General features: G+C 45.1%; 1 protein-coding gene across 3 annotated transcripts in view; it reads left to right on the top strand.

The window, feature by feature from the left end:
- CERS4 (ceramide synthase 4) overlaps positions 1-24,938 on the top strand; it is an 80,279-nt gene extending 55,341 nt beyond the window's left edge. For all 3 annotated transcript variants that reach the window (XM_090027312.1, XM_090027314.1, XM_090027313.1), the window contains exons 6-11: positions 1,148-1,198; positions 2,417-2,509; positions 5,362-5,490; positions 9,287-9,393; positions 12,071-12,227; positions 22,536-24,938. In XM_090027312.1, coding sequence (XP_089883438.1) covers positions 1,148-1,198; positions 2,417-2,509; positions 5,362-5,490; positions 9,287-9,393; positions 12,071-12,227; positions 22,536-22,715 — 717 coding nt within the window. In that variant the 3' untranslated portion in view covers positions 22,716-24,938. The remainder of the gene's footprint in view (positions 1-1,147; positions 1,199-2,416; positions 2,510-5,361; positions 5,491-9,286; positions 9,394-12,070; positions 12,228-22,535) is intronic.
- Positions 24,939-26,094: the final 1,156 nt, after the last annotated feature.

The following is a 26,094-nucleotide window of genomic DNA, read 5'->3' on the forward strand; positions in this document are numbered from 1 at the left end:
GTTAGATTTGAACTTCCAAGTTAATGGTGGGAGATTCTCCTTCCAGCCAGAAAGCCTTGAACCATTCAACCTCCCAAGAATGGGGCGGTGACCCCAGATTTGCAGAGCTAGAAGCACAAGTCTTTAGCCTGGTGATTATTGTACTTGCATGAGAGGAAAGAGACCTGGAAACCAGCCCTCTTGCCAAAGATTGGTTTTGTATTGTGTCCAATGATTTTTTAAAAACCACACAAAATATATAGACAGGTTGAAGAGCAGGAAATGACCAAGGACTCTCATTTCTCAAGTAAGTGCACTAATTACTGGGCCAGAGACTTACACTCATTCTTCAGCTTCCTGAATCTCTAATTCATTATCTGAAGAGTGACACTGCTTCAAGACCAGGGATTGAGAAAGGCTGTCCCCCAGAATAGCCTGTAATCTGGTGGTTACAGTACTCTCCTTAAAGGAAAGAAAGGTAACTGAGTCCTAATAAGTAAAGAAAGGAATTGAACCCAGGTCCGCTACATCCTGGGCAAATGTTCTAACCCCTGACCATATTAAATAAACTACGAGTAGTGGCATCAGCAACTTCACCAGCTATGTTTAAAAAGATATTAGTGGCCACCACTGCATTTTATATGAAGCACAATGTAGAGTGAGTGCTCCAAAGAATACCTACCAGACCTAAGGGCAAATAGGGGGGAACACCTAATCTGTGAATCCAAAGGGATTTTAGATACAAGTTCTGAGCTACTTAGCACTGTCAAGACTGAAGTGCTTTTGAGCATGTCCAGAAGAAGAGCTTTGGGCACATGAGATTAACATGTGAAAGCTGAAGCACCTACAGACTTTACTTGCTTCCAAAGTTATCTGGCAGCTGAGCAGATCTTTTGAGGAATGTAATTTTGAACTTCTTGAGCCCCAGAAAATTGGAAGTGCAGTTAGTGGCCACCTTTGAGTGTTTGGCTTAAATGGCCTTCTCAGTATCACATAGATGCTCCAAAAAGAGCAACAGAATCCAATTCTCAAGGGTGACAGTACTTGCCAGCAGTGCCTATAGTAAACTGTGACAAAATATGCAGTGGGAACCAGTCCAATTCATGAAGCAATTGCTGGAAAATAAATGTTTCTGGAGTTCTAGTTGTATTATGCTCTCTCTCTACAGAAGCCCTGGTTTTGGGATCATAGAGAATGCTGGACAGGGTACCCGCAACAGGTGAGTCCCTCGGGAACAACGTTTCTTATTGTACTTCATGTATCGCCTCTGAGCTCATGTTCAAACTGGAGCTCATGTTCAAACTGTGCCACTGACACTAGAGATGGGCCTAAACTCAATCCCCAGGACCACACATAAGAATCCATTTCCAGTCTCCAAATCCTAGTCTCATCAGATTATCTTTGTGTCCAGTTTAATCCAGTTGCTGTAGTCACTGGGTGAAAGACTGCTGAGGTAGGTTATGGAGTCTCTTTCTGGAGATTGCAGTCATCCTCTGACAAGCATGTTATACCTTTTCCTTCTGTAGAGTTTTGACTTTTCAGTATTAGGGAGAAGGTGAGCTGATGAAGAAAAATGAACAGTCAGAGAAGTTGAAGGAAAATGAGTCCTTGACCAAAGAAGCCAAGGCCCAATTCAGAACTGAAGAAGGAGAGAGGGAGGGAGAAATCTCACAGGTTGATCAAAAGCCCTGAGCTGCCATTCTGTAATCTCTCCGAAGGAGAGCAGCACCTGTATGAGGCAGAGAGATTAGCAGCAACAGAGGAGTAACCTGTAGCTACAGGAGACTGATTTACTGCGGGCTTCATGAGCCTCAGTTAGATTTTTCCTCATTTAAAACCTGAAATTTTACTTCACCTGCATTTCTTATGAAATGTTTGCAAGGCTTTACGAGAGGCCATGGCATGTCTGAGCTCAAGTACAGATCCTCGGTTGCAGTGCTTGGCTGGTAACTGTAAAAAGGCAGAGTTCAGTCTCATAAGTAGATTCAAGGCTTGACCAGACTTGGTTTTGCTTGGCCAGCAGCTGGGACCTGCCTCGGCTCTGAGTCAATGTCAGTGGAAATGATTCATTGATTTAATGGATTTTGGATCAGGTTTGGAATGTGTCCTTTCCTGTCTGAAGGCCCAGCATGAGGAGTCTGAAAATGCCCCCAGTGGGGTGTTGTCTTGCACTGTTTTACTTTCCAGTGAGTTATTATACCAGGTGAAGACCCAGGGAGGGGAAGTTAAGGTTTCTTGGATTGGAAGTCAAGCCATTAGGTTACTGTACAGGCGGCTAAAATGCCCCCTTTTATCAAAGAGTAATTTTCACCTGGGAATGACTGTTCCTAGCTTCCCCCAATACTCTTCTCTGTTCCCCCTCCCTGCCCCTCTTCCTCAGACAGTCTTCTAGCATTTGTGTGGGATATAACACTACCTCTCCCATTTGGTGTTGCAGCCCTTACTGCCCTCTCTGTTCTGGTACTACATGCTGGAGCTTTCCTTCTACTGCTCTCTGGTCTTCACCCTGCCCTTTGATGTGAAGAGAAAGGTGAGTTGGCACCTGGGTGATGGAGAAAAAAGCACAAAGGCCAGGGTTTCATCCTGAAGAGAATGTTCTCCATGGCATGTGTGTGTGTATTGGCCTGCCCTAGATTTGTCCAGTTTCCATTCTCACTCGTGGGTATTTGTGCAGCCTGCCACAGTGACTGGGCAGGTAACTGGGAAGAGGAGAAATGTAAACCACAACTTCCACAGGTGCAAACTAAGATTGGGTGCCCAGCCTTGGGTGCCTTGAGTTGGAAACTACCAAATTTGAAAATGCAGTTGTCACTTTCTGCTAGTGTGGGGTTTTGACTGGTCAGTCCCATCCCAGTCTGAGTCCCCGGTGTGGTCCCAGGGCCAGTATTCACAATCAGCTGATTGTCAGCACCAGCCTGGACAGCCCCAGCTGTGGTTTTCCTGGGGCTGTCTGGGCAGACAGTTAGTTGATTTTCAAAACCCGAAGTCTGGTAGCTCTGGGTGGGCCTCTGGGCATGGGGAATGAAAGGGTCTTGGTGGGGAGAGCTGAAGAGCTTTTCCCACTGGCACCTTTAAACTCTCACAAAAGCCTGTCAAGCACAGGGTTTAAGCACTCTTGCTGTTCGTAACATGCAGAGGGAGCCCAAGTTTGTCCATCTCAAGCCCCATTGTCACCAGTATCACTTTCTCTCATTTCCTGCTTTGTTTCATTTCAGAGACCCAGGAATCAGTGTGGATGGTAAAAAAGGATACTTAGTGAGAGGGGCTCTTTCACAGCCATCTTGAGAGGGCCTTTTACTTAGTGAGAGGGTCAGACCTTATTGGGGGTCAAGAGGGGATTTGGTACCTCACTGAATTACCCAGTTCTTGGCCTCTTGTTTGAACAGATTTCTGAATGTCAGGAGTTGTCAAGGAAGAACATAGCAAGGAACTTCATGTCTGAGAAGGGAACAGATTTTATTCTATTACAAGTGTCTTCCATATGCACATCCTCCTTGTGGGTGAACATACTTCAGTTTAGAAAGAGTCCAGCACAAGACAGTGTAAATGATCAAGGGCCTGGGAGACAAGACAGAGGTTGAAAGAACTAGGGTTATTTAGCTTAGAGAAGAGAAGACTGAAGAGGGATTTGATAAGTCTTCAAATACTTAAAGGCGATTATAGAGAGGATGGAGATACGCTTCTCTCTTTGGCTGTAGGGAACAGGACTAGGAACAGTGGCCTCAAGCTGCAGCATGGGAAATTTAGGTTACAGATGAGGAGGAACTTTCCGACTATGAGAGTGGTCAGACGTTGGAATCAGACATAGAGAAGTTTTGGCACCTCCAGCCTTGGAAACTTTCAAAAGCAGGTTAGACAAACACCTGGCTGGGATGTTTCAGTCAGGGATTCTGCTATCTTGAGCAGGGGCTGGACTAGATGACAGCATGGACAAATGTACCTTCTAATCACTGTACTAGTAGGGGATATTGTAACTTGGCTAGGTGAAGCCTCTAATGAGCCAAGCTCTAAGCCACCATTGGCTTAAGACTGAGTACTCTGTTGGCTTGTGACTACAAAAATAAAACAGAACAAAACCAAACCTTCTGTTAGTTCTTTCTTTTGGGGCTGCCCATATCTTTCTTGAAAGTGTTACATGTTTCTTGGCTCTGATATATCTGTTTCCATCATTGGGAGGACTCAGATCTAGTAGATCTAGTTCTCAGCATCAGGCACACTTTGAATCCCAGTGTTTAGGGAGAACCCAGGCAACTTTCCAGTTTTTAATTACTTAACCAAAAATAAAAATGTAAAAAAAAAAAAAAAAGGGAAAAAGGGAAGGGGCTAGAGGAGTACAAGGTCTCAGGATAGTGGCCCTATATAAGACAGATACAATTAAGTGGAGAGGACCACAGCCCCAAAACAAAAGAACTAAATGAAGATTTGTTTTTGGTTTTTAAATCATGTTGAAACATGAGCAAACGCAATACTCAGTTTTGAGCTGATGGTGGCTGAGAGAAATTCCTCAGGGCAGTCCAAGGGGAGTGGTGGGGCCAGAGGCACTGCAATATAAAAAAGACTCCAAGTACAAGCACTACAGGTTTATAGAAAAGTAGGGCTAGAAGGGACCTCATAAGGCCATCTAGTCCAGCAATAACTAATTGGTGGGCTAGATCATAATGCTATATGATCAGAGACAACAGTTCAATTGTAACAGCTTATGTGCATTCCCAAGTTGCAATATCCTGTACTAGTACAGTGATTAGAAGGTACATTTGTCCATGCTGTTAAGTTCTTCAGATTCTCAAGGTAGAGACAAATCTTCCTACTGGTGATTCATCTTTTCTGATGATAATAGACTATCTGCTAGAACTCCCTGAGCATTTTTGGACAGTGTGGCATATACATCTGGAAATGCATCAATCATTGTTCACCTAAGGGACTTCAAGACTCACCCCCAGGTGTGGGTCAAGAGAGAAATATCTGCTTGGATTCACCTACAGTGAAGATGTACATATGGACAACTACTCAAAAAAAATACTTACCAAAAAGAGTTCAGTGAGATATGTTGGCCACATGTATGTATGTATGTATGTATCCCATACGTATGCATCCCACCCTCTTCCTCAGAGTTGCATGCAACTTAAGTCTCTGCATTTAAGGGGCAACTGAGGAGAATGAAGTATGCACTGCTGTCTGTACAGTACACAGTACAGGTACAGAGACAAAAAACGTTACGGTACAGGTGCCTCCACAGGAAGAATATGCTTATGGACAACGTATCTTGAAGAACTGTAGTTAGCAATTTCTCTTTGTTGCCCAAAGGAGAATTTGTTCTGACAAGGACTGAAGGTGGGTCTGGCATTTTAATCTTTCTGGTGAACTGTAATTCTTTTTCATCAGGACTTTCATGAGCAGATCATCCATCATGCAGCAACTATTTTTCTGATCAGTTTCTCCTACTGTGCCAATTATATCCGCATTGGGACTCTGGTGATGGTGATCCATGATGCTTCAGATTGCATCTTAGAGGTAAGCTCTGCAGACTACGTGTAGCGTAAATCCCAGCTCAGCCAGAGAGAGACTAAGTACTGTCAGTCATGACAGGGCATCATCCTTAGTGAGTAAATGGATTGGTAGTGGTCTCAACCTTTTTAGACTCAATGCACCTCTGTATATTTTTCTGAATTTAGTGGTACCCCCTTTCAAAACATTATAAAAATAAGTAGTGACATGTTAATGAATAGGCATTTAAACTTTCCTTTTCTCTAATGTTTTAGGGTTGTTGGTTGGAGCTGTTGGCTGTAGATTTTTCTCTAATCCCTTTATTCTTAGATTAGATCTCTTTTTTAAAAGACTTTTAGACTTTTTAGATTACGAACATGGAAATAAAGCAAAAACTTGTGAAGTTATGGAAATACAAGAAGTCAGAAAATTAAAAAAGGCTCAGGGTCAAAGACCCTTGTTGCAAGACCCTAAGCAAAGCCCTTTATCCCAAACATTGGATGCAGAGGCTGGCTACTAGAGATTATTTGGGAAGCTGGGGCCGATGGCTGTACTCTTGAGCAAGAAAGGCAAAAAATGGAGTGGGAGCTGCCCAGTGCCCCAGTGAAGACAATGTTTGAGAATCACTGTGCTAGAGCTTGGCCTAGTTCACTTATAAACGATGGCAGAACGCTAGGAAATAGTCATCTGTATTGCAGAAGCACCAGGCAGTTCTGCACTGCTGGCCATCTCTGTCTGGAGGATGTTGTGGACATGAACACTTGAGTTATTGCACTTAGAACAATAGAATCATAGAAAATTAGGGTTGGAAGGGACCTCAGGAGGTCATCTAGTCCAAAGCAGGACCAGCCGCAACTAGATCATCCCAGCCAAGGTTTCGTCTAGGTGGGTCTTAAAAACATTCCAGGATGCAGAGTCCACAACCTCTCTGGGTAGTCTGTTCCTGTATTTTACTTCCTTCTTAGTGACAGAGTTTTTCATAATATCTAACATCAAATTCCCTTGCTGCAACTTAAGACCATGGCTCCTTGTTCTGTCATCTGCCACCACTGAGAACAGTCCAGCTCCATCCTCTTCGGAACCATCCATCAGGTAGTTGAAGGCTGCTATTAAATCCCTCCTCAATCTTCTCTTCTCCAGGCTAAGTGAGCCCAGTTCCCTTAAACTCTTCTCATAAGTCATGTGTCCCAGCCCTCTAACCATTTTCATTGCCCTCTGCTGGACTATCTCCAAATTGTCCACATCGTTTCTGAAGTGGAGGGCCCAAAACTGGACACAGTATTCCAGATGTAGTCTCACCAGTGCCAAATAGATGGGAAGAGTCACTTCCCTTAATCTGCTGGCAATGCTCGTACTAATGCAGCCCATTATACTGTTAGTCTTCTTGGCAACAAAGGCACATGTTGGCTCATATTCAGTTTACTGTCCCTGTAACCCCCTAGGTCTTTTTCTTCAGAGCTGCAGCTTATAGCAGAGCATGGAATTATCCGTCCTATATGCAGGACTCTGCACTTGTCCTTATTGAACCTCATAAGATTTCTTTTGGTCCAATCCTCTAATTTGTCTAGGTCTCTTTGAATCATAGCCCAACCCTCCAGCATGTCTACTACTCCCCCCAGCTTGGTGTCATCTGCAAACTTATTGAGGGTGCACTCTATCCCATCTTCCAGGTTACTGATTAAAATATTGAACAAAATCAGCCCCAAGACTGACCCCTGGGGCACTCCACTTGATACTGGCTGCCAACTAGATATTTAGCCATTGACTACTACACTCTGAGCCAGATGATACAGCCAGTTTTCTGTCTGCCTTTCATCCAACCCATACTTCCTTAGCTTGCTTGAAATGAAGTTGTAGGAGATCATTGCAAAGCCCTTGCTAAAGTCAAGATGTATCACATCCACTGGTCTCCCTGCATCCACAGAGCCAATCATGTCATCCTAGAAGGCAGTCAGGTTGGTCAGGCATGACTTGCCCTATGTGAATCCATCCTGACAGTTCCTAATCACCTTCTCCTCCTCCAAGTGCTTAGAAATGGATTGCTTAAGGACCTGCCCCATGATTTTTCTAAGGATTGAGGTGTAGCTGACCAGTCTGTAGTTCCCTGGATCCTCCTTCTTCCCTTCTTTAAATTGGGCACCATATTTGCCCTTTTTGAAATATCTGGAACCTCTCCTGATCACCACGAGTTTTCAAGGATGATGGCCATTGGCTCTGCATCACTTACTCTGATCTTCCTTTTGTTACCGACATATTTGTAGAAACCTTTCTTGTTACCTTTCACATCCGTTGCTGGCTGCAACTCCAGTTGTGCTTTGGCTTTCCTAATTTCATCCCTGCATGTCCAACCAATACTCTCACACTCCTCCCTAACTGTTTGCCAAGATTCCACTTCTTATAAGCTTCCGTTTTGAGTTTAAGCTCACTGAAGAGTTCCCTGCTATGCCAAGCTGGTGTCCTGCCATGCTTGCTAGTCTTCCTGCACATCGGGATGGTTTGTTCCTGTGCCCTCAGTAAGGTTTTTTTTAAAGTACAGCCAACTCTGCTGGACTCCTCTCCACCTCAGACTGGCCTCCCAGGGGATGCTGCCCATCAGTTTCCTGAGGAAGCCAAAAGCTGCTTTTCTGAAGTCCAGGGTCCATACCCTGCTGCTCTCCTTCCTTCCTTTCCTCAGGATTCTGAACTCAATCATCTAGGGGTTGCTGCTGCCCAAGTTGCCAGCCACTACTACATTCCTCACCAATTCTTTCCTGTTTGTGAGCAGCAGATCAAGAAGAACACAGACCCTACTTGGCCTCTCTAGCCAACAGGAAGTCCCCAGCACTCTCCAAAAACTTCCTGGATTGCCTGCTCACTGCTGTTTTGCCCTCCTAAAAGATGTCATGGTGATTGAAGTCCCCCATGAGAACCAGGGCCTGTGATCAGGAAACTTCTGCTAGCTGTTTGAAGAAAGCCACCTCCAGCACTTCCTCTTGGTCTGGTGGTCTATAGCAGACCCACCATGACATCACCCTTGTTGCTCTCCCCTCTGAGCCTAACCCAGGGACTTTCAACCGATCTATTTCTAGTTTCGTACTGGAGCTCTGAGCAATCATACAGCTCTTTTATACAAAGCACAACTCCTCCCTTTTCTCCCCTGCCCATCCTTCCTAAACAGTGTGTATCCGTCCATGGCAGCGCTGCAGTCATGTGAGCTCTCACCAAGTCTTTGTTATTCCAGTCACATTATAACTCTGTGACTATGAGGAGACATCTAATTCTCCCTACTTGTTTCCCAGGCTCCGTGCATGCATGTACAGGCACCTGATTGCTTTACATTCTCAGGAAGTGAGAATGCCTTTCCTGTTGCCCCCTCCTGCTTGTTCTTCCTCCAGGTCACCCACTTCCCCACTTACTTCAGGGCTTTGGTCTCCATCCCCCAGTGACCCTAGTTTAAAGCTCTTTTCACTAGATTAGTGAGCCTGTCTGAGAAGATGTTCTTCCCTCACTTCATGAGGTGGAACCCATCTCACCTCCATACAAATTTGAAGAGCGCTGGCTGAACTAAGTAGTGACCCAGGACTGTAATAGCAGAGATGCTGCAGGTCAATATGATGGTAGAGCATTGTAGGGACCGCCTGACATACAACCCCAGAAACGTACCTTAATGCTGTTGAGTTGCAACATCCACCAGCATAGGCCTTCTTGCTTAGGACATCCATAGTGGGGCATAATTAGCTACATGAATGCTGACTGCTTCCCTTCTGTCTAAGAAGTGGCACATGTGGGCACATACAGACGGGCTGTTTCCACCTGTTCTGTTTTATTTTTCTTTCTTTTTCAGCCAACTAAGATAGTCAACTACATGAAGTGGAAAAGAGTTTGTGACGGTCTCTTCATCATCTTCTCAGCTGTTTTCCTTATCACACGCCTGGTTATTTTCCCCTACAAGTGAGTCTGTGTTTCTGTCTGCAGGGTTCAAACATGTATCCCAGTGAAGCACTAGAGTCGTAAGTAGTCATCCCAATGCTGAATCTCCAGCAGCAGTCTCTGCTTTCTTCATGCCCAAGAAAATACATAACTCTTCTGAGCAGGGCTGCTGTTGCATGCTTCTGTTGCACTTTGTATCAGTGTGAGCTGGGCAGTCATGTCCCATGGAAGTCTATCTGGTTGGCTCACAGATTAGAGACATTCACCCAGCCTGGAAACTTTCTGTGCATGTCTGTCTCTCAGAGGCTTCCAGGAGGTTATTCCCTACATCCCCTGACCTGCCAGGCTATTAACCTACCACAAGTCTCCTTAAGCCATTGTCTCTCCTCTTTATCCCTCATTACCTGTCCACTGACTGTTCCCATATACCTACAGCAATCAAGACTCGTGGTAGAAATTTTTTTTGCAAAAATCTAGTTGGTCTAATGAAAGATATCACCTCTACCACAAGTCCTGATTGCTTTTGCCTCTAGAGGAATATGACTACAACCTGGATACTTCACCCCATATGCATACATAACTTCTAAGTCTTCTGAAATTTCTATCAGAAGACAAGTCTTCTTGCTGAGCTTGCTGACAGCCAAAAAATGATGGAGTAGTGTGAATTTCCCTATTCCCTATTAAAATGATTGATGTTCCAACTTGAAATGGTGTTTTACTGTTTTCATTCATTATTAAGTCACTGTTTGCCTCAGTGGAGGGAATGGGAAAGGTGGGCAGAGAGAAAGAAGCCTGTAGATTGAGAATTGGTAGTACTGTAGAGAAGGAAAATCAGAGGAGACCATTAGAGAACAGAATGGGGCAGAAAGCCAGGAGAAAAAGAAGAAACAGGAACAGCAGTCATCTGAGGGAAAGCATTTTCCCATGGAGTGAAAAATGTGACAAAAGGACAGTAGGGCAATAGAAAATAATAACTAAATATTTAGTATTATGGAAAGACCATATTCTTCTTGTAGTCTCTGAGCAAACCTCCTGGTAATTCCAGTGACAGCTTTGCCTTATGAGGGGTCTACATTTATTTTGTCCTAAATTTATTCCCTTCCCACTGATTAATTGTGTAGCTGTCTTGCTGTCCTGCATATGTGTAACGTCCTGCTCTGGGGCAGCATTGTTCTTTTCCCTTATCTATATGAAAAATGAAATACTACTGTACTGTAAAACAAGCAATCAGCTAAACATACAAACTTCATCAGTTTTAATATCAAGCCTTGGCTCTTTTCAACCTAATGGGAAGCTCAGAATTCATTGGAGTTCAATCCCCAAAGAACACTTTAGGGAAATGTTCTTGGACTCCAGTTGGCTTTGAGTTGGCACCAAGTCACACTTACACGGCCCTGGACATAATGAGGGAGTCCTGCCTCAGTACAGTGTGTAGCAGTGGGGCCTAAGAGGCAGAGTACAGAGGATCTCAGGAGTGAAGTTATGAAAAATGCAGGAAGGTTACAGAGCAGGTTGGAATCATTCTTCCATGTAGATGATTTAGTCGTTGTCCTTTTATTGATCTGCCTGATTTACCCTTGGTCCAGAGGAGTCAGCCTCAGTATCAAGCATCTGTCACCCAAAATTAAAGCAACAAGTCACTCATTTTAGCAGCAGCAGATCTTGCTCAACTGGACTTTAAAAACTGCGTGCTTTGGGGGAGTACTGGGTGCTTTTAACAAGGAGTATGAGATGTTAGGGTTCTGTGTCTGGCAACAGCCCAGAATGATGAGAGAAAAGCATTAGACCCTATTGGATGATGCTGTACATGATGGGAGAGAAATCACATGGCATGGGATTTCACAATCACATTCTTTCAAGTCTAAGCCAAATCATTACCATCATTTTTCTGCCTATAGAATTATTTATGTTGTTTGTCACCAGATTATTAAAACCCTTTAAAGCTTAGGCTACTGTACTTAAGGGCCCTGGGGCTGGGTACCTTTTGGCACTGGCAGTGCCTAGTGTGATAACTATTTGCTTTTATTTGTACTAAATTTACTAGCTATTCACCCCAAATGTTACTGGAATGAGCATCCACAACTGCACTGAAAATCCTAGTCATGTCATGGCTGTCCCAAATTCCACTGGTTGTGATGCCCCCCGCACCCAAAGGTCATGAAAGTGTAGTTGCATTCCCATAACATCCACCTCCAAGCCACACCCAACTTCCCCCTGAACTGAGCTACAAGGGGTACTGGCAGAGAGCCAGATAACCCAGTGTTTCGCTACCTGACCTTCTGACTTCTCTATAGGATGAGTTTCTAAGTATCTGGCCCAGAAATGTATTTTCCACACTGTCCCAGAGACTGTTGACCCTGCTGCCTTGTGCTCTGATGAGTCTAGGCCAGTGCTTTAGCAAGATATGCTAGTAACTCTAGTGTTTGTCTAAATAAAATATAAAACCGTCAGTGAGATGGAATAAGTCACTGTCACAAACCTGAAATGGAGAGAGCTCATACAGTTCAACAAAGAAACTAAGCCCATTTCACTCTTAGACGGGAGTGGAAAGTGAGTTTCCAAATGATATGTGTAGGGACATATATATGCAGACCTGAACCTTTATTTGAGGCTAGAGCTGAACCTTGTAAGGTTGACTTTGCACTGTCCCTGCTGAGATTTCACTCCTGTCTTGACTGAGATACTTTCTGTCCTGCAGGGTGCTCTACAACACATACTACTACTCCATGGAGATATTCCAGCCCTTCTTTGGATATTATTTCATGAATGCTCTCCTGATGATACTGCAGCTGCTCCATGTCTTCTGGTCCTGCTTAATCATTCACATGGTCTACAAATTCATCCTCATTGGCACGGTATGAATTAGCTTGCAGTCCCCATACTCTTTGGGGAGGGGGTTTCCTCTGGTCTGCTGTGGAGCACATTAGTTCATTTGTGATGGATTCTCCCCAACCCTTGTGTATTCCAAAGGTGACATTCTGTTTCTTTCTTGATCATCTAAATATCCTGCTTTGGTTTTCTCTGTGATGTTGTATATTGGTAATCAGAGCATTTAGAAAGCCCCCTCGCCCCCTCCAAAACATTGTGCCACCAGTGCTCTGCTGAATCCACCGGGCTTTGCAGGCTTGATCCAATCCATGGGCCATATGTTGCTGACCTCTGGCCTGGAGGATGGGAATCTGTGGACAACAGCATTATCAGAAGGGGGTCATCAGTGTTGCCATCTGACTCCATTAATGTTACCATTTGAGTGTTACTGGTAACACCAGGTTTCTTCATTATGGATGATTGGTGCACGCGCTATCAGGATGCTGTCTGTGATGCTGTTTCTCTGACATGCCATGTATGCCCCTAACAGTCTTATTACTGCAGAAAGCATAACCACAGCTCAGTGTGCAAATCTCAGCCAGGTTTATTGTCTACAAACAAGCCTGTTCATCCATGACAAGCTGGTACATGGTGCTCTCACGTTCCAGTTTGCACCAGTTACTGGAACCTTCCCAACAAATAGGGAAGCATATTTACCTCGTCACTCTGATCCTTGCCTAAGTGCTTTAGTATACTATACCGGTCTTATCAATTCCCCTCTCTCCATTAACCTTGCAAAGTGTGCATAAGGACTAAGCATCTAACTTTCCCAGCAGTTACATATAAACAATATGTGGTATGCCTAACTAGCTCTCAGTGGGTTCATCTACATGAAATGTTTACTGTGGAGCTGACTAATTAGCTCTGCAGTAAAACATCACTGTTTACATGTGTGATGTTATTAGGGCAGAGTAAACTAATAAACTCCACCATAGGATAGTTCTGCCAGACACAAATACTATCTTACAGCCGAGTTATTTACCCTGTCGCAGCAGACATGTAGATGCTGATGGGGATGGCTGGGGGTGCTATAGTGGGGGAGCTGCCTTGCAGCTAGCCCTGCAATATAGCACCCTCGTATCCCAGCCAGCCTTTCTGCATCAAATTAAACCAGGTTAGAGCAACCCCAAGGCCAGTAAGGCCTACTTTGGTCCTTGCTTTTAGCAGAGCCCATATGTGTTTTGTTATATAACCTGATCGCTAGTTGTATTCATCTGGATTCCAGCAACTCCTGTAGGCACTAGGGCTGTGCAAAGCTTCAGTCGCTGATTCAATTCAGCAGAGATTCAGCCCAATTCGGCAGTTGAATCTCCAAATCTGAATCAAATCAGGAGACCCTTTAATCTCTCCGAATCAATCTGGAGAGATTCGGAGAGATTTGATGATTCAGACATAAACACAGCATTATATGCTTTTTCTAAATACCTCAAGGTACCAGGTGGCTCATGAATGCTGAGATGGTGGGGCAGATGGAGCGTCCCCTGGGAGTGTAGGGGGGTCCCCATCACACTCGGCAGCGGACCCAAGTGTGGACCAAAAGCACTTCCAGTCCACTTCTGGGTCCACTGCGAAGTGTGCGGGGGATCCTGCCATGCCCTGGGGTCCCCCTGCAGCTGATTGCTGAGCTGGGGGGATGCGGGGGGGTGGTCCCCCACACGCTTGACAGCAGGCCCGGAAGTGGACCAGAAGTACTTCCAGTCCATTTCTGGGTGCACTGCCGAGCATGTGAGGGGTCCCCCGCACTCCTGTGGGATGCTTCATCCACCCCACCATCTCAGCGTTCACGAGCTGCACCTGGTACCTTGAAGTCTGTAGAAAAAACATTTAAAGCTGTGTCTATGGCCAAATCAGCATCGAATCTTCAGATTTGGATTCAGCCAAATAGAATCGGGACGGTGATCCAAATCAATTAATTGAATCACTGTCCCCCAAATCAGGCCAAATCCAAATCGAATATGGCCCGCTTCACACACCCCTAATAGACACCAAGCTGGGTGGAATTGAGGGCACTTTGGAGGATAAGATTAGAATGCAGAATGACCTTGATAAATTGGAAAAATGGTCCAAAAATGACTGAAATTCAGTAAGGATAAGTGCAGACTCCTGCACATAGGACAGAACAATCAAACGCACAAATGCAAACAGGAGAATGATTGGATAGGCTGGAGTACTGCAGAAAAGCACCTAGGGGTTATAGTGAATGTCAGGCAGAATATGAATCAACAGTGTGCTGTTGCTTTAAAAAATATCTGATATTATACTGGGTTGTATTAACAGATGTGTTGCCTGCAAATTGGGGGATGTGACCAAACATGTAATTTGGGTTATTTTTGCCTATCTGCATTACTTTACATATATCTATACTGAATTTCACTTGCTACTCATTTGTCCATTCACTTGATAGTGCCAGCTCCTTCTGTAGTTCCTTGCAGTCCGTCTTGATCTTTACCACTTTGAATAATTATGTCATACGCAAATTTGGCCACCTCACTATTCACCCCCTTTTCCTGATCATTTATGAATGTTGAACAGCACCAGTCCCAAAACAGTTCCCTAGGGGACACCATTGTTTATTTCTTTCCATCCCAAAAACTAACTATTTGTAATCACTCTGTTTTCTATCTTTAAGCTAATTTCTAATTCATAAGTAAGCCTTCTCTGTAATCCCATAACTATCTAAATTCATTAATTGCTTCTGATGGAGAACCTTGTCAAAAACTTTTTGGAAGTCCAAATATATGATTAACTGGATCACCCTCATCTACCTGCTTACTGACACTCTCAAACAACTCTAGTAGATTAGTGATGTATGATTTCCCTTTAAGAAAACCATGTTGATTCCTCTGCAACAAATCATGTTCATCCCTGTGCTGAAAAATTCTTTACTGTTATTACCATATTCATTCAAATATAAAATGAGGCTTTTTCTGCCCTGATCAGCATGGGAGAAAAAGCTCCTCATTTTACATTTGCATAAAAGGAAAGCTCCTTAAATACACTGCGGCTGCACCTACACAAGACACTACTGCACAGTGGTTACTCTGCATTTATTTAGTACTTGTATAAACAAGTACTACCTACACAAGACGCTACTGCACAGTGGTTACTCCGCATTTATTTAGTACTTATATAAACAAGTACTAAATAAATACACAGTAACCTGAGTTACTGCTCAGCACCGGCCAATGCCTTTATTTGTGACAAGGACTGCACAATAGCATTGTATCACAGTATTTGCCATGTGATGCTGCTGCACAGGAATATTAGTCCTGTGCAGAGGAAGAAAAGGATCTTGGAGTCATCACTGATGCCAAGACGAACATGGGCCGGCAGTGTGGGGATGCAGTCAGGAAGGCCAACCGCACCTTGGTATGCATCCACAGATGCATCTCGAGCAGGTCCAAGGAGATCCTCCCCCTCTATGCGGCACTGGTCAGGCCGCAGCTGGAGTACTGCGTCCAGTTCTGGGCGCCACACTTCAAGAGGGATGTGGACAACATGGAGAGGGTCCAGAGAAGGGCCACTCGCATGATCAGGAGGCAGCAGGGCAGGCCCTACGAGGAGAGGCTACGGGACCTGAACCTGTTCAGCCTTCAAAAGAGAAGGCTGAGGGGGGAACTAGTGGCCATTTACAAACTAGTCAGAGGGGACCAGCAGGCATTGGGGGAGTCTCTGTTCCCCTGAGCACTAACAGGAGTGACCAGGAATAACAGTCACAAGCTGGCAGAGAGTAGATTTAGGCTAGATATCAGGAGGCGCTACTTCACGGTCAGGGTGGCTAGGATCTGGAACCAGCTTCCAAGAGAAGTGGTGCTGGCTCCTACCCTGGGGGTCTTTAAGAGGAGGCTGGATGAACACCTTGCTGGGGTCGTTTGACCCCAGTAGTCTTTCCTGCCATGGCGGGGGGTCAGACTTCATGATCTGCTCAGGTCCCTTCCGACCCGACCAACTATGAAACTATTAGTCTACTGCACAATCAATGTTTCATGTAGATGCACCCTGTCTATCATTAAATTTCTGCCAGAACCAGTGTGTGCTTAGTAGTGGAAACCAACTATAAGGTTGACTGAATGCAGCTAACACTGTACATGACTATAAAAACATGGCCCATATGGGGCAATCATACTGATGGGAACCTTTTTTATTATTATTACAAAACAACTAAAAGAAACTACACCAACACAACATTTGACAACCTCCCCGACAACAATACCTTATTCTTCTTACACCTTTTTACCCTTAAAAGATAGTGTTCTACCACTCCATAATCCCAATATCTGTCTCACTCTTATCTCTAACTTCTCCCACACCTTTGTTCTTTTCTCTTCAGTGTCCCTTAGGATTCCTGAGATCTTGGTTTCACCCTCTACCACCAACAGCCCAAACTTCTGTAAATTCTCCCAGTTCCCTTCACCCATCAACTTACTTTTTATCGTATTTAATTTTGCCCGATACTTCACCATTGTCCTCAGTATGCTTCAGTACCTCCCAATTGATACATTGTCCTGTGCCAGTATTTTCACATCATCCATGTATATTGTACATCTAATTTCTCTTCCTCCTGTTCTATCTTCACACCACTTATCAGCTTATCCTCACAAATTCTCTATACTGATGGCTCCATCCTGCACACAAAACAATATGGGGACAGCGGGCATTCCTCTCTTGCCCCTATTTGTATAGGGAATGCTTTGCTCAAGTAACCATTTAACAGTACTCAACTTCCTGCTTTACTGTATAGAACTTTGATCATCTTCGCAGGAAACCCCATCCTCTACAATACTTCAAACATGAAATCATGTTCAACCTTATCATAAGCTTTTTCTAGATCTAAATTAATTATTACTATGTTTCTTTTCCTCTCTTGTACATCCAATATGACATATCTCATTAACCATAGGGTCTGGTATATCCTGCTTTCAAGAATGACACGTCTGTTTTTCTTGTATCACATCTGCTAAACAGTCACTCAATCACTTATTCTTCTCTTTATTATTTTCCACCACTCCCAGAAGCTTTTATAGTATTTTTACAGAATCCTCCATCCTTTATACAGTTCCACATATTCTTGACAGGTCTTCTTGCCTTGTAATAATTGAACACTTAACTTCCACATCCCTTTCTGCCTACCTTTGTTTGTTCAAAACTCACTCCCATTCTCAACATCTGGTGATCGTTGAAGATCACAGCTAAGATCTCCTTCTTTCCAGTCCCTGGCCCATTTGATATTAATACGAAGTCCGACTTCAACACCTGTCTCCCACTTGGTTCCATCCTCGTAATCACCTTCTCACCAGCCCATACATCCTTTAAACCTCCTTCTTTTATTATATTAATCAGTACTTTTGATGAGCTGTCTAGCTCTCCCTCACCTCCATCTCCTCTCCTACTCTGCTCCTCAATAATGCAATTGAAAGCCCCCACCAGAATTTGCTACCTACCTCTGCCTAAATACACCTCTGATTTCTTAAACGGAGTGATCCTTCCTTTTATTTCAGCCAGTACGTAGATATTAAAAATCTCTAACATCTTCTTTTCAAATTCCACCACCACCCATTGCAGTCTCCCTTCCACAATCACTTGCACTTGCCACACTTCTACTTGGTAACTCTTGAGCAAAACTGCAACTTCGGCTGCTTTTGTTTGTATTTGATCCCACCTACCATGATGGTCCCCATCCCCATCTCTTTACAAAATGCTTGTAATCCCTCTCCCATAAGATTCCACACTCCTGCAAATGTATTATGTCCACTTTTACACCACTCAATACTGGCATAATCTTATCCCACCTCTTCCTCGATAACACGCTTCTGGCATTTATAGATGAAGTACACAAAACCATGCTTGTCCACTTAGATTTCACATCTCTACCACCTTACGAGTCTTCTATGCTGCTGCTTCACACCGTCAGCTCTAAGCCTCCCTCTCCTAGCACCTCTGTAGTCTTTGCCATTTGTTTTATTGCTTTAACATTTAAGAAAGGTTCCCCTTTCCCCTTCCCCACACATTTCTGCTTCCCTTCCCCCTTTTCCTCTCCATTAGACCCAGACCACATTAGCTCAGATGAGCTTTTCGTGAATTCATCTCCCCCCAATCTGTCTGTCTGCCACCTTCTTTCTAAGCTTCATAGCATGCAATTTCTTGCTTTTCCCTATTTGGCTCTCTTCTTTCTCTTGCTCTATCCTCACTCCTCCTCCTTTCTGTATCATTCTCTTCTCTTTCCCTTTTCTCTTCTCTATCTCAAAGTCACATGTTCCACCTAATTTTCCTTCTTTTCCCTCCTCTGTTGCCAGATGCACCACTTCACCTACTGAAATTTCACTCTCTTCCTGCTCAGCTCTTCCTTCTTGTAGTGTGTCCTCCAATGTCATGCATCCTGACTCAACATCTTCTTCCCCACTTTTCCTTTCCTGTCTCTGCTGCTCCTCTGTAGATCTAGCTGTATTTGAGAAGGACCATGGGCTTTGGCGCTGTAGGTGTCCCTCTTCCCTGCAAATAACACACTTCAGTATTTCTTGGCACTCCACCACCCCCGTCCTGTTTCCTTTCACATCTTTAGCATGTTGTATACTGTCAGTATGATGTAGGGCTGTGTGAGGTGGGCTCTATTCGATTCAGATTTGGCCCAAATCAGGAACAGTGATTCAATTCATTGATTAAGATCACTGTCCCTGATTCAGTTCAGCCAAATCCGAATCTGAAAATTTGATGCTGATTCAGAGAATCAGTGATTCAGACACAGATACAGCTTTAAAAGTTTTTTCTACATACCTTGAGGTAGCAGGCACAGCTTGTGAACTGTGATGCTGGGGCGCATGGAGTATCCCACAGGAGTGTGGGGGGACCCTCCACGTGCTCGGGGGTGAACCCAGAAGCGCTTCCAGTCTACTTCCGCGTCTGCAGGGGAACATGCTGGGGGGGACCCCCTGTGCCCCCCCAGCTCAGCAATCAGCTGCAGGGGGACCCTGAGTGCCCCCACTCCTGAAACCCAGGAGGCACCAGTCACCAAGCTGGGGGCACGAAGGGGCCGCCCCACATGCTCCCCGGCCGACCCAAAACTGCTTCTGGTCTGCTTCTGGGTCTGCTGCCGAGCGCGCTGGGGAGCCCTACGTGCTTCTGTGTGATGCTCCAAGTGCTCCAGCACTGCAGCAATCATCAGCCCCTGCCACCTAGAGGTATGTAGAAAAAACATTTAAAGCTGCCTCTGTGTCTGAATCTCTGAGTCTTTCCGAATCAGTTTGGAGGGTTCCAATTTGATTCAGAGAGATTAAAGCATCTCCTGATTCGATTCAGATTCAGCCACCAAATCGGGCTGAATCGAATCGGGAACCGAAGCTTCTCACAGCCCCCCTATGCTGCCAGGTGTCCTTCCTGCCCACACTAGCTACAGAATTTAGGCTGTACGAAATAAATTGTAAACCCCAGTGTGGCCCTACTTGGCTTACTGGTGGTAAGTCCATATCCCACTTAGATTCCTCTCATCCACCTTTATTACCACCCAAGTTCTCCACAACCTTGCCGATATACTGTATTTATCACACATCTTCTCAACATACATAACCTTTTGTACATAATTCTCCAACCATTTTTCTATCCCTCCCATCTCAAGCATGTCCGTGCACATTTAAATAATTAGTGTCCTTTCTCTTGTCTTTTCTCACACACTAAAACTCACTGGGGCCACTATTATAACCTCTCACTGGGGCCACTACTGTGCCCCCTCACTGGGGCTTCTAGGCCTTACGCCCCTTGGGCCTCAACTCAGCCTACGGCCCACTCAGGCCGCAGGTGTCTGTCGACATGCCTGGGCCCTGTGCTTTTCTGTTGGGGAATGCTTCCCTACCCTTTCCCCTCCGCAGGGTCACCCACAAGGCAGCAAGGGCTGAAGCTTTCCAGAGCCTCATCTTAGAGGAGGCACAGATGTGGCATTTCCTGAGGGCTGCCCTGCCAGAAGCAGCCCCACCATACCACCCTCCCCAGCAGGGTATAGTTTTAGGTCATGCCCTAGGACTAGGAATCTCCTCCACCCCCATAGTTCCTACCCTGACCCTCCAAGATGTTCCTGGGAGCAGCAGTACTCTGGACAGGAGACGTTACTCTGGCAGCAACAACTGGCTCCACTCCTCAGGGCCTGCTCTTGTGCTGAGGCGGCACAGCCTTGCTCCAATCAGGCATCATGCTGGCTGTCATGTGATTGCCTGATTCGCTCTGCAGCCATATGCAGGCTGCCTCACAGCCTGCTCAGGCCCTTAAGGTGACAAGCACCCACAGGTGCACTGCCATACCCTCCCATAACTGCCGCTCTCCTTTCCAAGGCTGCCACCAATGTTGTTCCAGGCTCTGAGAACTCTTCTTCCTCCATCCCAGTGCTCCAGCACTTCCCCCCGCCAACGCCATGTTTGTCTGGCCACTGGGCAGGCACAGCTCAGCATAGCCATGGCACAGAAGTGGAAGCTGACCCCAGCCCAGCCCAGCTGGGCTGGGTCTGGGACACTCTGTGGTCCAGGGGTGTGTGGGGTGGGGTTGGGGGCAGGTGGGGCAAGGCAGGGCAGGAGGGGGGTGGGAATCCTGGGGTGCCCTTTACTTCCAAAAAGTGATCTTCACCATAAAAAGGTTGGAGACTACTGTATTAAACAAAGCACTTTAAGGCTCTTTGCAGACAAAAGAAAAACCAAACAAACCCACACTTTCCCGAAAACAGCAATGCGTTACTTCAACCCAGCTCTGCATCATCTGTATAGACTGGGTGCTTCAGCGGCGCTTTTTGGTGCTTTCAGCTAAAGCTGATTCAATCTGCTATTAAGTAAAAGCTCCAAAAAAGCCCCACTAAAGTACCTGATATTTACAGACATTTCAGAGCCAGGTTGAAGTAACACACTGCCTCTTTTGGACATGTGCAGGACTTGGCATTTGAGTGTGCCGAATTTAAAATAAAGCACCATTTTTTGTTTTGTTTTGTTTTTAAAATCTACAAAGCTGCCTAGGTGCTCAGTTTTAGCTACTTCAGCAAGATAACTAGATTAGTTACTCTCTTAATTAAAAGGAACAACTTAACTTGAAGGCTTCTCTTTGATGAGGAGGCAAACTGACCTGAAAACTGTCCTGTTTGTGCTCTCCTGGTCACTTAGGGTGCATATACGTATGTAGTGAGGCTGTTCCAACACCCTGTAATTAGACTCAATTAATTGAGTCTACTGAAGCTCAGTAATTACTGCGCTCCAGCAGACTCCAGTGTCATGTGTATTAGCATCCCCACACTGAAAATGGTGGCGGGGCCACTTTAACTAAAGCTCATTAGATGAGCTTTGGCTAAAGTGCCCCTGCCAGCGCTTTTCAGTGTGGGGATGCTGATGCATGTGACACTCCACGTGACATGTGGCTCTTGGATCCACTCTAATTAAAGTGTGTGTGTGTGTGTGTCTGTAAACACCCTTAGGGGATTTTCTTTTGTGCTTTCATGGACCTAGGCTAGCTTCACCCCCTTATTCGGGACTTGTGAGGCTACAGGCAGCAATTACTTAACAAGAAGCATGCACCACCTGCTTAAGGCAAAACCTCCAAACAAACAACCAGACAAACACTCACCAAACACACAGACCAAATTCACCAACCTCACTTCTCCCAGAAGCAGGATCTGGTGCCTGGCTCCTCTTCCTCTTCCTCCTTTTGCCACCAGTGAACTATAATGCAAACTGCCATGTTTGCTCTCCTGGGTCTGACCAGTAGGACAATAAAGTTTATTTCTCTTCATTATCTTTTATTTTTAAGGCTCGAATGACACAGAATTGTATAGTTTGCTCTGTTTTAAATTGAGTTATATTGATCTAGTAGATGCAAGCAAAATTGATGTATACTAGATTTAAAGTGCTGTGAGACTGTTCATAGACAATGCTACACCCATTCAAAGAAGTCACTTTAAAGTCACACCTGCAGTTATACCTGTGCATCTTCTGGATACATTTGCTTCCTCCAACTTCATTGGTCAAAGGAAGTTGATTCTCTGTGTGGAAATAACTGGTGCTTGTGATAGCAACAGGCTGGGACATAAGGGCTTCCCAGACCCAGACCTGATGTGGGAATGAGAAAGAAAAATCCTTCCTGGCCTAATTCAGTTATCTCCTATGACCTTAGGGTGCTTATTAACAAGTACAACAATTTGTTGCATCAACCAGGAATCTCACATAGATTGAAATCAAAGGAATAGCTGGAGCCTATTTCTGTGTAGCCTGGAAAGGGCGTAAGGGAAAGCATTCATTATATGCATTGCAACTGATTTAAATATCTCTCTTCTGCAGATGGAAAAGGATATGAGAAGTGACAGCGAAGAAAGTGACAAGGGTGAAGAGGAGAAGGAGAAAAATGGGATGGTGCATTTTGACAACATTACAAACAACAATTGTATCCAAAGTAATGGAGCCCAGCAGCGAAATACCAAAACCCCTTTTTTATTCAATGGCTATGCCAAAGAAAGATAGCATGGGCTAAACTTCCTGCTGATCCTGCCTATATCAAATTCAGGCCACTGTCCTATGTTGCTCATTATTTGGACAGGGAAGGATATAGTTTTAATTTCCTAGTTACATTTCTACTTCCCACAAACCAAAATTGCATGTTGCCACCAGATGTGCAAAGGTTGCTTTTGTTCTGCTATCCAAAAAAATGTATTTTTTATGTTGTAGTTTTGAAAAAGAAAGGGATAGAAGGGATCAAAGAGACTTGGTTTTAACAAGTTTTTTATTATCTGTGTTTATCTTGAACAATACTTTGAGCAACTGATAAAACCCCAAAAATTGTAACTTGCAGTCTTAACGAGTAGTAGTGTTTGGCAGGAATCTGTTAATCCTAAAGAGTACATTCATGGAAATACAGGCATAGAACTACTGATGATTAGAAATAGAAAATAAATGCTTCATGTTTTGAGCAGGAAAGGATCCCCTACTAAGTCGTAAGTATGAATGAAAGTCAAGGAGACTAGCTAAAAGGAAGCTAGAGAAGTCTCCACCTTCCTGGAGAAAGGTGGATGTGTCCCACAGCAACAGTGTCATTACTGGAGAGATCCTAGCTCTCCCTAGGTATGAGATTTTCAGGTGTTCACTTTGTTCCATGAATGGGATTAGAAGACTGAGATAGGATCTGGAGCCCAAGCACTCAGCGCCCTATTTAGATCACAGTTTAGATAAGCAGGATTGCCAACAGTCAGCGCTGCCCTTTCAACCCGTTTCTCCAATCATTATGTTAGAGACAGGAGGAAACAAGAAAATAGACATTTTAGGAGACTGCTGCATTTGTGGGGACCTGGAGTATAGCATGTGCCAGGCCTCAGCAGTGGCCGCAATGCTCCCTGGTGGCCACGTAGCACCTGCCCCACTTTGGCTTTACAGGTACCCTTCCCTTTTCTCCCTCCTGCCACACCTTGATGTAATTGGTTAATTTATAAAAAGGGAGGAGGTTGCCTAATAGTCCTCAAATGAGCTTTTGTCAGTCTTCCAGCTGGCAGGCCCTTCGTGGACCCCACTGGTCTCAGTCTTGCCCCTCAAGTGCAACGTGAACCTTCCAGGCCCATCTGTGCCCTCTGGACACTAATCGCCTAAAGGCTAATTTTGTGGTCTCCGACCTCCCCTGTAGGCACATCCTTGCCTTGCAGATCAATCTCCCCTCTAAGGACCTTGGCCTTCTCATCCTCCGTCCCTTTCTTGCTGAGCCTATTAGCTCAGGCCCGTTGTGCTGGACCTGGTTTCTGGGCTCCAGCCTCCACCCTACTCCTAGGCACTGAACCTCCTGTGACTCTGTCTCCATCCTGCACCTTGGCATCACGTCTACTTTTCCCTGCTCCTGGGCTCCGTCTGCCCTGCTTCCAGGCTCTGCTAGGACCTCCACCATCTCTTAGTCCCAGCCCAAACTACCAATATAAAATTTTAACAAAGGAATAAGCCCTCAGGCTATAACCGAAGCTCCTAACTAGATCTGAAAATAAAGGCCAGTTCCTTGGCTATCCTACAAAGCTCCCCGCTGCCCTTGGTCACATTCCCCTGCAAGTCAGTAGCATTGTACTTGCATTACTCCTAGAGTAGCCCAGATATCAGCTGGGAGCATCTCTGCAGCTCTCCTGCCCAAGAGCTCTTTCCTCAGCAACCTTCAGCGTCAGGCTGCCCTGACCTGGCTCAGGCCCTAATTATATGCTCCCATCAGCGCTTCCCCTCTCCAGTCAGAAGACTTGCCTGGGCTGGCTGCACGTATGCTCCTTTATCTTGTTGGGCGACTCATTGCCTAGGCAACAGCATTTGCTTGCTGCCTGCTTTCTCACATCTGGCTACTGTCTAGATGCTTGGGCTCTAGCTGCTGCAGTCTTTCTCTTAAAGTAATAGGGGCCCCTAAGCTCCGTGTTACATAGAGGTCTCACCTCCCTGAGAGTATTGCTATGGGAATCAAGCTTTTATGAAACATGCATTGTCCTTTCTCCACAGAAAGGGGACAGGGCAGCTGCTGAATCTTATGGACTGATGCTTTAATTCACTATTGTGGTTCCAGGACTCTGCTGTCTAGTTTACATGCAAGAGCAGAAAAGATTGAAGCATTTTTCCATGAAGTCATGATGTAGCTGTGTTAGTTCCCTTTACATTTCTTGTACATTTGCTTGATTTTTATGTACTATATATATTCTAGTGACTGGAGATAATAAAGCCATTGAAGAGAGAAAATTGTCATGAACTGAATCATTATCATGCTGACATACAAACCAGAAGGTCATGACAAGTGAGAGAGAGAGAAAGTGAGTGGGAGATAGAGAGGAAGATATAGAGAGCCAATCACAGCTTTTTTTAAAATAATTTTTCCGTGTTCCAAGCCAAATCAACCAAATCAATTCCAGATCCATGAGTCAGTCCAGAACCAAGTGGTCCTACTACTGGCAAACATCATCCGCCCCCATCTTGGGCTTTAGATGGTTCCAAATCCTTTGGCGGGCATTCTTCTTGCAGGCCCAGGCCCAGAGGCTTCAGGTTCAGATGCCCCCAAGTTTTGCTTGCCCGTAGCCATAAGGCCCCAGGAGCAAGCTAGGGAGGAGTCTCCCTAGGCAGAATGTGAGAAAGAGAGACTGACAGATGTAGAGAAAGGGATGGAGAAATGACGTGAGAAAATTACAGCTAGCTGGAGCATCACAGCGAGTGAGAGAATGCGAGAGACAGAAAGGGATAGAGATAAGGCATGTGAGCAAATCACAGCTAGCCAGGTGATGGTGAGCAAAAGTGAGAGAGAGTTAAGGAGAGAGAGAAAGGGATAGCGGGAGGGCTTGTGAGCCAATCGCAGCTAGCCAGAAGGTTGCAGGGAGCAAGATAAAGAGACAGAGGAAGGGATGGAAAGATGGCATGTGGGTCGATCACAGTTAGCCAGGGGGTCTCAGTGAGCAAAAGAAAGAGTGGAGAGAAAAAGGGATAAAGAGAGGGCGTGTGATCCAATCACAGCTAGTCAGAGGGTCACAGCAAGCAGGAGAGAGGAAGTGAGGGACAGGGGAAATGGCTAGATAGAGAGCATGTGAACCTATCACCACTAGCCATATATGGGGGGGGCACCTGCAGCACAGGCGTCACCAGTGGGAAGGGCACATGGCACATGAGCGCTGAGCAGATGTTTTTAGTGAACTGTCCACAATGGCTCTCAGGTCTCTTTCCTATGAGGTAACACCTAATGTAGAGCCCATCATAGCGTACATATAGTTTGGGATATTTTTGTCCAGGTGCACCTCCTTACACTTTCCACGCGGAATTTCACCTCCTGGCTGCAAGCACGTAGTCCTTCTCATAAAGATCCCAGTTCTTGCAGTCCAAGCAGAATCTCTTTATTATTGCACAGAGCTCT

This window comes from Crocodylus siamensis, chromosome 14 (genome assembly GCF_052110815.1).
Source record: "Crocodylus siamensis isolate JL-2025a chromosome 14, ASM5211081v1, whole genome shotgun sequence".
Taxonomy (NCBI): domain Eukaryota; kingdom Metazoa; phylum Chordata; order Crocodylia; family Crocodylidae; genus Crocodylus; species Crocodylus siamensis.